Source organism: Larimichthys crocea, chromosome XII (genome assembly GCF_000972845.2).
Source record: "Larimichthys crocea isolate SSNF chromosome XII, L_crocea_2.0, whole genome shotgun sequence".
In the NCBI taxonomy this organism is placed as follows: Eukaryota; Metazoa; Chordata; class Actinopteri; family Sciaenidae; genus Larimichthys; species Larimichthys crocea.
The window spans coordinates 3,247,249-3,261,103 of record NC_040022.1 but is presented as its reverse complement, the minus strand read 5'-3'; the positions used below and the strand labels follow the sequence as shown (position 1 = coordinate 3,261,103).

The window sequence follows — 13,855 nt, the reverse complement described above, 5'->3', positions numbered from 1 at the left end:
AGATTCTGTTCCGCTGCAGCGACAAACAGAAAACGAGAACAGACAGACACCAAAACCAAGTCAACCACATGGCTCTTCTTTGAATATGGTTCCAAAAATGCCTCTAATTGCCAAATGGGGACTTCAAAACGTTCAATGCCCACAGACCGATAGGTGACGTCACTTAACTTGGACAGACTTTGGGAATGTTGCGCAGAATCATCTGAAGCGCTGTCCAGGCCAATTGTTCCGTCTCCGGTACTCCATCGATACTATCTAATCTATCTCTATCTATCTATCTATCTATCTATCTATCTATCCATCCATCCATCCATCCATCATCCATCCATCCATCCATTCACCATCTATCTTGGCCGTGGGGTGCTGAAGCTCATTACAACTGACCATTCACACTAACATTCATACCTACAGACACTTCAGAGTCTTAATGAACCTGTTCAGGTTCACGGTGGACTGTGGGACAGAAACCACGGAGACGAGCTGAGGTCCAAACCTTAACCACATTAAGACTAAAGACAGAAAATGATTTCGCCTTCCTCCACCTCTAAAGCTCATTCATAAGAAACAAAATGTAAAGACACGTTGCCAGTTTCAGCTTCGCCTGCTCGTAATCAACAGTTTTTTTTCTTCTTCTTTTTTTTTGCTCCAGTGAGCCCGAACAAACCAAACCCCGGTTCTATTTTATCCCTGTGTGCAGCACGCCTGGCTGCCTTTCATTGCCTGCACGTCGCCACATTGCTCACTACATTGGTTTAATCTCTGCTTAGGTGAAGGAGGGAGGGGCAGAGGGGTAAATGGGAAATATTGCTGCTGAGATTTTCAATAAGTCCCCTGGGAACGGCCCATTGGCTGAGCAGCTTCTCCGGAGGAGCCTCGCTTTCATTCTCCTGGCCCCCTCCTGCTTCCATCCTCTGAGCACCGAGGGCCACGCTGAACTCATCATTAGTCTCCAACGGCAAACTCCGACTCCACCAACACCCACAAATACCAAAAATGAGCTGAGATATGTTTTTAAAAATTCAACTGGGGAAATGAAATTATTGTTGTTGTGTTTACAATGGAAACATAAAGATTTGAATTTGTGTAACCCACTGTGCAACTATGTCCATGTACTCGAGTATTTGTTCCGGTTACAATACCACCAGTCAGCACAGCTGATACATGCCTGTCCAGCAGCAGTCAGCCCGAACCAGAACAGACCCAGCAGCAGCTGATCCACTGCCTAGTCCAGCCAGCAGTCAGCCCAGCTCGGGTCTGTCTTTCAGCCTTTTATTTCACCAAGCTCTCACCAACCACTAAAAGTCAGTCCCCACATTTACTCTGTCCGGCGGCTTCTTGCTCGCTCACTCTTCTCCTTTTCTCTTCTTAGCTTCCTCCGTCGCGTCCTCTTCACTCTCTTCTCCTCTGCCATCAGTCCATAGAGGCTGCTGAGTCTGGGTACATTGCTAACGCTCGCCCAGCTCCTGTTCTGGCACAACACTGACTTCCCTCAGTGCCCTGGGCCTGTAAACCTCTTCTTCTTCCCTGTGGTACAAACACTAACACTCCCCCGGTGCTCTGAGCTCACAGTCCGGGCAGCCCGGCTAACAGACTGAGCTAACACTGAGCTAAACAGCAGCTAACAGACTGAGCTAACACAGCAGCTAACAGACTGAGCTAACAACAGCTAACACTGAGCTAACATGGCTAACAGCAGCTAACAACTGAGCTAACAGCAGCTAACAGACTGAGCTAACATGAGCTAAACAGCAAGCTAACAAACTGAGCTAAACATGAGCTAACAGACAGCTAACAGACTGAGCTGACATGAGCTAACAGCAGTTAACAGACTGAGCTAACATGAGCTAACAAAACCTGAGCTAACATGACAAGCACTAACATACTACAGCAGCTAACATACATTAGCTAAACAGCAGCTAACAGACTGAGCTAACATGAGCTAACAGCAGCTACAGCTGTCAGCAGGTTACTTCACTGTCCATCATAAACTCTGTAAATCACAGAGAGTTGAGGCGGAGCAGCCGGAGGACATCAGAGGGAAAACCAGAAAACATTTCCTCCATAAAATATGATCCAGTTTCACCAGAATCAGTGAAATAGTTGCTGCTGTGTGACTTAGTGCCGTAAAGCGTTACGTACTTCTCAGAGTTACACAGTGTGAGAACAGACGTATGTTACACAGCGTGGCTTTAAGGGTTAGTCAGAAGGTTCTGGTTCTCCTGTTATTGCAGTGAAACCTGCAGCAGCCGTGTGCATGATCACACTTCATTAAAACGTTAAACCGTGCGTCTGCAGGTTTCTGCCTCGCAGCGCCGCGTGATAAAATCAAAGCGGTGAAAGAAATCCGAGCTGAAGTCTGATGATATAAATGTCACTCATCGGTCACGCTTTGTTTGCGGCCCATCGGGCGGCGATGGCGGCAGCAGATCCCGTCAGCCTTCGTGTTCACTGAGCTGCTCACGGCTGCAGGAGGACTTCATTCACAGCAGATGAATCCTGGATTTGTCTGCAGGCCGGCTCAAACATTCACATCCCGACGCCGTCGGGGAGAAAACTCTAAACTCTAAATGTGACTTTCAGGAACTGATTAAAACAACTTGTTTGTTTTGCAGGAACCTTCGGCACGCTCAGTCACCAGCAGCTCCCAAAGTTCCTAACCTCATGATTACTGTACAAAAGCTCAACTTCAGAACCTGGTTCAGTGATTTTATACTCTGGGCCTCTTACCCACGAGGTCCCATTCCCCGTTGGCGATGTATCCGGTGATGTCAGCCTCGATCATCTGCAGGTCCAGAGTCCAGCCGCCGTACGTCCACGAGCCGAACTTCAGGTCGCAGCGCTGCACGTCGAACGGAAACCAGCGAACGTCGATGTAACAGGTGCTCTTAAATATTCCTGACAGAAAGAAACCAAAAGATCAAAAGAGTTCACAGGACGACAAAAACGAGGACGAAGCTGGAGAAGATGAAAATACAGTTAGAGTGTCAGCAGGAGATCCAGAATCAAATCGAATCAAAAGTAAAGAAACAAAAAACACCAAAGAGGAACAGACGTGACGACAAACTACACGACTCGATGAGTCTGATTTCAGAGAGCGAGGGATGAACTCAGGTGAACATGAACCTGTGTTCAAGGTTTCCTGAACCAGCAGCACCTGCTGCCTCCAAACACGGATCAAGGTTCCTGATCGCTGAGGAGAAATCAAGGAGAACGTATCAGCCGCTGTAACACAGCTGACAGCTTTATTTCTTTTGGTTTCTCAGATTTTGTTTCTCGCTGCTGAAGCTCGAGCTCGCCTCCGTCCCTCCCAACAACACTCTGGACTCACACTAATCATCGTCAGCTGTAATAGAGCTGTTACCACTTTTATTGCTTATTGATTTCGGATCAGCTGACGAGTCTTCCTTCCTCTTCCTGACATATCTCAGTCCGGCTCTCTCTTCATGTGACGTCTGCGCTCAAAAGAAAACAGAAAATTAAAAATATGAAGTCTTGTTTTTTTGTCCGCCGGCTGCTTTTAAAGTCATGAGGTCGTCAATCAGGACCATAACTCCTCCTGACGTCCTCGTATTGACCCCACGACCTCATGTTGACCTCCATAAACCTTCAGTCCGCAGGCCACATTCCTCTCCGGGGTTGATGGAGCCGTCAGAAAGCGCGATGCTCTTTATCGGAAACAATTTCTAATGACAAACCATCCATCAGTAAGCACAGCGCTCTTCACCGCCGTGTTTCTGAAGCTGCTACAACAATAAAGAAATAAAGAAACGCTGTGAGCTAATTAAAAGATCGTTCCAGTCCTCGTTAAGATGAAGCTGCAAATTTAGTTTGAAATGTAAAAAAAAAAGATGAAGGTTCATGTCTGACCTTTGGAGCGCATCAAATACTCTAAAATGAAACATTTAGCAGTGAACTGAATACTCCTCGCCTCATGAAACACGTGCTTGTCTGTTCTGACTGACTGCAGGTGTACGTGTTGATCTGTCGAACGTGGCTGTTACCTGGTGGCAGGTACTGGCAGTATCCGGTGGAGTTAACCAGGATGTTGGTGTGGAAGGAGGCATCGAACCTTTCATCGGCACTGCGGAGAGAGAGTGTTTGCATTGTTATTTATGAGCTCTAACGTTAACGGACACAGTCAACTCCTCATCGTCACGTTTGAAACAAGTTTAACATTTGAAATTTCACAAAATGCGTCTCGATGAAAACCTTCGAGGTGAATTTAGAGAAACTATAAAGTTTCATTTTCTGAATAATAATATAAAAATGTTTCTGTCCACAGGAGAAAAGATGAACCATTCCCAATGAGAACAATCGACAGCTGATTGGTCTAAATCCCTGAAAAGTCCAGAATCTATGTCGAGATTGTTACTTCTTCATCGACATCGGGATCAGCCATAAAGTCCAGGACTGTTTCTGGAACATTTCAGGATCCTCGTTTGAAGGAGAAGAAGCTCAGACTGACGACGTGAAACTTTGTGCTGTTCTTGGGAAACGAAGGAGCCGTAAAAGTTGATCCAGGGTCCAATAATAATTCAGAGTCTCTGGCCCCCCTCATTAAAGCCAGCCAGGTCAATATTACCTCTGACAGCACCTCCTTCACCTCCTCCACCTCCTCCACCTCCTCCACCTCCAGGATCAAACTTTGCTCGGTTAATGAGCTGTGATGCTCGTCAGCATCCAGCAGAGCCTCCTGTGTGTGTGAGTGTGTGTGTGTGTGTGTCTGTGTGTATCTTTATCCGTGATAACAGGAGGGAATTAGCTGAATTATCTGAATTAGCGTGTTTACTGGTTCAGAACAGAGGGATGAGAGTAAAGCGTGAACTAAGACAACCTCAGTCCACCAGAGACAAACTGATCCGTCTCCGTCTCCGTCAACTACAACGAGACAACAAAGACATCACAGTGACCTCAAATGTTTTTGGTCCAGCACGAGGAGACGCTGATGAAACTAAACATGGACCGGGTCAGTTTTCATGTACGTTTTTCATGCGTCCGTAACTTTTACTCTGCCCGTCTAGAACGAACGAGTAAGACGTCAGCTACCGACGAAAAGTCTCAGATTCACACTCGCCCTGCTAGTCCTGAGCTAATGTCAGCTAATGTCAGCTAACACACTGAGCTAACAGCAGCTAACACACTGAGCTAACAACAGCTAACAGCAGCTAACAGACTGAGCTAACATGAGCTAACAGCAGCTACAGCTAGCAGCAGTTCACTTCACTGTCCATCAGAGGGAAAAACCAGAAAACCTTGAAATAGTTGCCAGCTAATGGCTAACGTTAACATAGCTGATGCTAACGGCAGATTTAAAGAGTTCCAGTCCTAAACAAAGAAAATGCTAACATGCTAACATGCTAACATGCTAACATGCTGATGGTGCATGTCAGTGATGTTTGGATGGAGCAGTAACGATGATGATGGAGCAGTAAGGATGATGGAGCAGTAATGATGATGATGGAGCAGTAACGATGATGGAGCAGTAACGATGATGGAGCAGTAATAATGATGATGGAGCAGTAACGATGATGGAGCAGTAACGATGATGATGGAGCAGTAACGATGATGGAGCAGTAAATATGATGGAGCAGTAACGATGATGATGGAGCAGTAACGATGATGATGGAGCAGTAACGATGATGATGGAGCAGTAATGATGATGGAGCAGTAACGATGATGGAGCAGATCATCCTGGTCTGACTCGGCCAGTCTCGGCTCTTGGTCTGCAGCACCTGTTGTACAGAAGGATGTCGGGCCTCCAGATCTGGTTGTCGGGGAACCTGACGTTGGTCACACCTGGATAGTCGGACAGGTTCCACTGCAGGTAGAAGTCGGTCCAGTACTGTGAACACACACACACACACACACACACACACACACACACACACACACACAGGTGGAATGCTTCAGGATACATGATGTTGTTCTCTGCAGCAGACAGAGCGACAGCCATGACTGTCCAAATGCATTTAAAGCTGCCGTGTGTCACATGGAATATAAGAACGATGTTTTCATGCATGTATCATCACCTGAACTTAAAAATCTTTTTGGTTTTGTAACTTAAAAATTCTCCTTTTATGTTTCTACAGGAGCCCAGAACAGACAAACTAAACAGTGACCGTAGACTTTCAAGTGTTGTTTCTCCTTTACACTAGGGAGGTGAGGGTGATGTGAGGAGATTGCAATGCAGCGATCAGTCAACCAGCAACTGAACTCTACACACTGTAACATATTATATTATCGTCTTCACTGTACTTAATATGTAACATAATGTTATCGTGTTCAGGGCACGTTTAACTTTCTGTTGACTTTTCTCCACAGCTGATCCTCTTCAGATCAGCAAAGTTCCACTGATCAGCTGTAGTAAGACTCGGCAACATCAGGGCATCTGTCAGACGAGCATATTTTTATTTCAAACAGACAGGTACATACTCATGTTGATCACAGAGTCAAACAGTGAATTCTTATTTTAACAAACATAAAGTGCAGGTTTAACAAAAACAATCCTGCACCCCTTGAAGCACTGAGAGCATTCTCAGGCACAGTTCTGATAAAAAAGCGTAACATTTCCAACTTGAGACAGGTCATTATGTCAGAAGCAGGGCAAAAGCGACAATGTAAAGCTAGAGTGGAGCCAGGGGCGAGATCCCTGCCCAATGTTTTAGACAAAGTATTGAAAACATTGTTCCAGAATATCTGTATTTTGGGGCACTGCCAACACATGTGGAGGAGGGTACCATCGTTGGTTTTGCATTTGTCACAGACTGGACTTAAACCAGACAGTTTAGTCTTAGACATGTGAGCACGGTGGACAATTTTGAACTGAAGCAAGCAATGTGTTGCACAGAGTGAGGTTCTGAGCATATTCTGCATATTTTAAAGTAAACCTCTGTGATCAAGACAAAGTGTGCAAGCAGCGTGTCGAACAAGCACACGTCTGTTAGGTTCAGTGTTTTTCAGATTCTTTAAGAAAACGAGGATCCTACAGTTCAAAAAGTTGACGAGATCTGCAGCTGTCAGACCTAACTCAACAACAACTGTGATCCCAACGTCACTGCTTTAATTAGTACCAAGCTAATGTTGTAGCATATTAACAACCTGTTTATTATTATTATTATTATTATTATTATTATTATTATTATTATTATATCTGTACTAAGGTTAATATCTTTGTTACCGTTGTTCTGAGTGCTTCTATTTAAAAAATCTTTACATTTTGCGTGATGCCTTAACTCAATTTTGTCTTCTGGACTTTCTTCTTTTGTATTTATTCTCTTTGAGAATGGAGCAGCTGTAACCTGCAACGTCAGCTGCTTCTCATGGTCAAGGTAACCGATAGTTTCCAATGAAGTAAATAATTACCTGCACACCTGAGGCAGCGTGAGCAAAGATGAACTGACTCATGACAAATCAAAATCAATGCTTATTGATCATTGATCAGCCCTGCAGCTCTCAACATTAACGTGCTCTGTCCCTTTAAATAAACCGATAAACAAACGAATAACAGTCTACAGATCTGATCTGTCAGCTGACTGAACACATGAAACCGTCCTGAAGTGATGAGTTGTGTGTTTCTGCCTGAAAGCAGCTGATAAGCTGCAGCTCATCTTTCCTTGACCTCCATATTTCAGTTGCTCACGTGCAGATCACACTGATGGATCTTATATAACAGCCTCTGTGTGTAGAGCTGCCAGCAGACATCAGCACGAGCTCAGGTCTGATTTACATGGACGGCTCTCGTGGCCACATGTCAGAGCCTCGCTGAAGGTCGCACACATCCCTCAGTCCTGTTTACTTCCTGTCAGAGCTGAAATGTCTTTCCCAGAGGAAAAGTAGAACTGAAGAGACAGACTGAAGTTCACAAACTGAGAAACTTCTAAGAGCTGTAAGTTTAGTGACATCGGCAGTGTTTCATATCCCAGCAGCAGCTGATCTCACTGCCTAGTCCAGCAGCAGTCAGCCCAGCTCGGCGTCTGTCTTTCAGCCTTTTATTTCACCAAGCTCTCACCAACCACTAAAAGTCAGTCCCACATTTACTCTTGTCCGGCGGCTTCTTGCTCGCTCACTCTCTCCTTTTCTCTTCTTAGCTTCCTCCGTCAGCGTCCTCTTCACTCTCTTCTCCTCTGCCATCATGTCCGTAGAGGCTGCTCAGCCTGGTTACATTATGCTCTTGCCCAGCTCCTGTTCTGGCACAACATTGACTTCCCTCAGTGCCCTCGGCCTGTAAACCTCTTCTTCTTCTTCCCTGTGGTACAAACACTAACACTCCCCCGGTGATCTGAGCTCACAGTCCGGGCAGCCCGGCTAACAGACTGAGCTAACATGAGCTAACAGCAGCTAACAGACTGAGCTAACATGAGCTAACAGCAGCTAACAAACTGAGCTAACATGAGCTAACAGCAGCTAACAGACTAAGCTAACATGAGCTAACAGCAGCTAACAGACTGAGCTAACAGCAGCTAACAGACTGAGCTAACATGAGCTAACAGCAGCTACAGCTGTCAGCAGTTTACTTCACTGTCCATCATAAACTCTGTAAATCACAGAGAGTTGAGGCGGAGCAGCCGGAGGACATCAGAGGGAAAACCAGAAAACATTTCCTCCATAAAATATGATCCAGTTTCACCAGAATCAGTGAAATAGTTGCTGCTGTGTGACTTGGTGCCGTAAAGAGTTACGTACTTCTCCCGACCCGGAGCCCAAAGTTACATAGAGTGAGAACAGACGTACGAATGACAGAGACACCGTTCAGCTGATCACAGGTCAGAGTGGATCAACAGGAAGTCACAGAGGAAAGTTACACAGTTGCTTTTAAATGACATCTTTACTTTCCAGTTAAAACATGAATGAATCAACAGAGAGAAATAATCCAAACATCAGAAACAAGATGAGAATCTGTGTGATATGAAGTATTTCTGTATTTTAATGAGCCGATCGCTGTGCTCTCTCGCCTGGTGTCAGAAAAGGTTCAAAGAGTCAGAACAGGAACCTGCACAGCATGAAGGAAAGAAGTCCGACTGATGCAACGAGACGCTTTTCAAAAAGATTCAAAGGGAAGAAAAAAGTCCAAACTGCTCCGTCCTCCTCGGAGACGTTGGACGGATCAATGACAGAGTTCAGCACTCGGTGTTTTATTTGAACTCTTCCTTTTCAACACGACTGAACACGCACAGAGCTAAAATGACACAGTCTGTCGTCATGCTGACGCTGCGAGGAATGTCATTCACATCAACATGTTCATCCTCTGGGGAACAGGAACATCCTATTCATCCACCAAAGTTCACAGACACGATACGAGAAGACGCTTGACCTGTATGTAAGCTGTATGTGGCCACTCTGCCACCACATTGGAGACCAGCAAACAAACAAACACTGTGTGCCATCATACCGATCGACAGCTCATCCACCTGAGCGTCCTTATCGTGTCCGATACGTGGCCGTGTGTTTTGTGTTTAGAGACTTCGAGACGCTGCAGTCGAGGAACCTGCAACACGTGACGTGAAACCCTCACCTCTGAGCGCCATGATGCCCGGAAGGACGTTGACGGAGACGAGCAGTCAGGACAATGGCGCCACTGAACCGCCATGATACCCGGTCTGCTACCGGCTCTTATGCCTCGCTCGTTTTAACTGGACTGATGTGCTCTTAAAGAAAACGAGGTTTTAATTAATTATCTGTCCCTCTTTATGATTGATCTTGTGTGTGGTGCATCCACGGTTTTATGTCAGTGTGCTCCCCCCGGTTTATCTTTAGAACAGTAAACTGCTGATGCTGATGTGAACCCCCTGTTGGGTTCTTTGGATAATCTCGTTAAATCTGTGATGTGAGGCACGAGGTGAGCGAGCATTACTCCGCTCCAGTCTGTGATCAGAACTACATCCATGGCAACAGTGTTAAATCCAGAAATAACAAACTAAATATTCAACAAAGTCTCTCTTCATGTTTTTCTTCCTTATGTTGACTCTGGGCACCAACAGCTTGCAAATTAAAAATAATATTGGACAGAATAATTGCTGTGCATGAGCCCTCGAGGTTCAAGTCTGCTGCAGAGTGTTGATGTTGATTCAGTTTTTCTAGTTTGTGAGCAGAAAAAACTTAAAGTAACATTCTGACATTAAAAAACCTCAGACAAATGTTTCCTCTCGCTTAGAGACAAAAACAAAGGAGGAGGAGGAGGGGGAGGAGGAGGAGGAGGGAAGAGGGAGGAAGAGGAGGAGGAGGAAGAGGAGGAGAGGCGAACGGCAAATTAAATTAAGCCTAGTTGGTCCTGGGAGGGTGATGCGATGGGAAATGTCGAGCCTCCGGGGAGGAACCAACCTTTCCATCCGAGAGGAGCAGATTATCCGGATTAGTGCATCGCCACTTTACAAACACACGTTCCACAGGACCTGAGATGAAACCTAATTAAATTTAGACTGCTGCATGAAATAGGTTTAGGGAGCTCTCTTAATGAAGTCATACACTCTCCATTAGCTCTGACGTTCACACCAGAGTCAGAAGAAAGGCAGCTGAGCTGAAGTCAGGCTGAACAGAGAAGAGGTTGATATCAGAGAGGTGTACGAGGTGTCAGAGGCAGGAACAGAAACAGAAGTTGGCACTCGAGCTGGAGTTTTTCCTCTATCACAGCAAACTTATCTGGGTCAAGTAGCAGAGCCGGAGCTGTGTGATTCTCTCTGGGAGCCGAACTGAAGCAAGGATGGGATGCTGTGGCTGCAGGCTTCCATTTATTATCAATGTTTACTCGGTTTCTCTCCCCCAGAGTCACTTTACGCGCCGTCTCTGGCGGCCTGACCGGCACAAATAGACCATCTGTAGCGGCTGGAAATGACATGGCTTTAATTTTCTGTAATGGAGTCTCAAGCCAAAAGAGCGGTGTGACAGCAGAGGGAGGCTGGGACTTTAATCCAGCCTCGCAGAAACTTTAACACACTGGTGACCCATTAACACTGAGTTATGGACGGTTAGTCCAAGTCCCAACACAGCCAGCACTCTGAAAGAAACTCAAATCAAAGCACCAACATCTGAACCTGCAGAAGCTGTAGAAACCGATACAGGAAATCATTTTTATTCTCAACCTAACGTTCGACCACAGGAAACGAGGTCTGAAAGTGTTTTAGAGGCGGCGTGAAGATCCACAGGAAACGAGGTCTGAAAGTGTTTTAGAGGCGGCGTGAAGATCAAACTCCAGTCCAGATCAGTGCACGATCATAACAAATGATCTGATGTTACGACTTCTTGAAGTTTGTGTGAATAAAGTGAATGAGGTCACACGAGGCCAACAACACATTGGAGTAACAGTAAGAGACTTTTTGGAAACACCAGAAGTTCGACCAATGATTCTCGAAACTTCCGATAATATTCCAGGAACAATCCATGTATCCATGATCTGTAACCATCAGGAGCCTGTCCCAGCTGACTTTGGGTCAGGAAACAATGAATATGGGAAATCCAGGAATGTGAATCTGAGTCTCTGTTTTTTTTCACGACTTACAACCTGACCTGACAGAAAACAAACGACTTGAGACTTGTCAAAGATTTGTAGGAGGTATCAGATGCTGTCGATGTTGACGTTACATCTGTGTGACGTTAGTTGAAGACTCGTTCGGATCGCTAAGTTCTGTGAGGACTGATGTTAGGTACTTAGGTAGTGCCATACTGTTTGAATAGGTTGATACTGCACAATAATCTGATGCTTTGACCGGTACCGTGTCTTTTGTCGTTGTAAGGAGGAGAAGAAGTGACTTGATGGTTCAGGATGTTTAAGTTCATAGAAACTGAAGCTTTAATCTGCTCTTGTAAGTTCGGACTCGTCGACATTGTTTTAACTGAAACAACACACTCAGGAAAGAAACTCACCAGCTGCAGCCAGATGTTGGTGGTCAGGACTTGGTTCTTCTCGTCCTACGAACAGGAAACAAACACACAACAAAACAATCAGCGATCTCCGAGTCACGACAGTCGTGATTTAAAGTCCGTCCACTCTCTGCTGTTTCTTTCAGCCCTTTAAATTAATCTGAATCGCGGCAGCGTTCCAGCACAGAGGAGGATGAATATGAATAATGTCAGTGTGATGAATGTCCGGCCTGTTAATTCATTCTCAGGTGGCCGAGCGTACAAAGAATTAAAAGACGGAGGGAGGAGGAGGAGGGAGTTTCTTCCAAGGTAAAGAGACTAAAGGAAACGTTACAATAATGACTGACCTTCACTTATATAATACTCACTCACAAACATTCATGTGGATTCATCCGCTGCTGAAAATAGTCCCACGAAACATGAAACCGGGTTCTCCATATCGGAGGTAAACAAAACTCGACTTCCTGTTTCGTGAGGACTTTAATTAGCGTTTACAAAGTAAACAGTGAGGAACAGAAACAGAAATGTGGACAGAGCTTCATCAAACTAAACGAGTCCATACTCCTCATTGATGTTTCTCGTCCTTGTTCTTTGGATCGATGAGGTTTGTATATTTTTGTTGAAGCAGCACTCTCATTGGGCCGTGATGTTGATGAGTTACCTGTTGGCAACCTGTACTGATGTAAGACGCCCTTACACCGTACAGAAATGATGCAATAAATCATTTTTCAGCAGAGATATTGACAACATGCAGGAACGTTTTATCAAAATCACAAAGGCAGCAGGGAGGAAACCAGAGTTCAGCTCTTTCCAGCGTCACCTGGGAGTCGCAGACTGGAGCGGCCAGCCAGAAAGAAAAGCTGCTCGTCTGGATGTAAAACTCTGAGGCAACGAGGCAAGACAGCAGCAGCTGTGCAACTCAGCTGAGATGATACAAGCTCATAACTGCTGCTAGCACACAGCTACAGAGTCCTGTTCCACACGTTCCAGAGTTTAAAGCTAAAGAAATGAAAAATCAATGCTGCTTCAACCTTCAGCCAATAAAACCTCATGCTGAATACACATACATGAAAAATGTCCTGCCTCACACTGTCTATCAAGAACTAACGCTGTATTAGTATTATTATTTATAGGCTGTCTCCTGTACACACAATTTCACATATTCATACATAGCGAAATATTCCGTACATATTTGTGATCATTGTGTCTAAACATAAAAAAACTGTCCGTCCTCATACCTCAGGAAAATATACTTAAATGTTTCATTTTTGTATTATTTTGTACAAGAATTCTTTAATTTAAGCTTCCCACTCAAAATGCATGTTCCAGATTCATATTATAGCCAAAATATTACTCAATACTCAGCTGCCAGTTAATCTAGTTGTCCTTGCTGCCATTCAACATGTTTCTGAGATCAGGGTAAATATGTTGTGTATGTTGCCTCCCGTGCTGGGACGTCCCTGCTTAGTCTCGAAGCTTTAATATGTGGAAACTAATTTGAGTTTGGAGGGAAGTCCCCTGAGTAAAGACTGGGCTTCTTTAACAAAGCCTGCAGCTGTTGGACAGACGCACACTTACATAAGCAATAATAAACTGCAGACGGACGAGATCAGAAAATAAAACTCTGAGAACAGTCGGACCAGGTAGCAGAGAAGCTGCTTCTGTACTGAATCTGAACCTGTGCCATTATCTCATATTAATAAGCCATGAATTAAAAAGCTGAGTAATGAACGACGTGATGAACGATGGGAACAGAAAATGGATGAAGTCCAGAGAGATGAATTAAGGGTAGTTTAAAAATTGATCCAAATGAATCAGACGAGACTCGATGACGACACGAGGAGAAGATTAAGGGATAATAAGCAACGACGGAAACAGAGACATGTAAATCCACCCAGTGGATGAGGTGATGAAGCACCGGCAATGACTGAAGTGATTAAACCAAAAACTGATTATTTACTGATGCCGAACTGAGGAAACGATCGGTGAGAGGTGAATCTGT

At 44.9% G+C, this 13,855-nt stretch overlaps 1 protein-coding gene across 1 annotated transcript in view; it reads right to left on the bottom strand.

Moving 5' to 3' along the window:
* LOC104937919 (neuronal acetylcholine receptor subunit alpha-7) overlaps positions 1 to 13,855 on the bottom strand; it is a 35,108-nt gene that overhangs the window by 16,046 nt on the left and 5,207 nt on the right. The window contains exons 3-6 of the mRNA XM_027284803.1: positions 11,857 to 11,901; positions 5,733 to 5,842; positions 4,002 to 4,081; positions 2,728 to 2,895 (exon numbers count right to left, since the gene is read on the bottom strand). Of these exons, the coding sequence (XP_027140604.1) occupies positions 2,728 to 2,895; positions 4,002 to 4,081; positions 5,733 to 5,842; positions 11,857 to 11,901 (403 nt within the window). The remainder of the gene's footprint in view (positions 1 to 2,727; positions 2,896 to 4,001; positions 4,082 to 5,732; positions 5,843 to 11,856; positions 11,902 to 13,855) is intronic.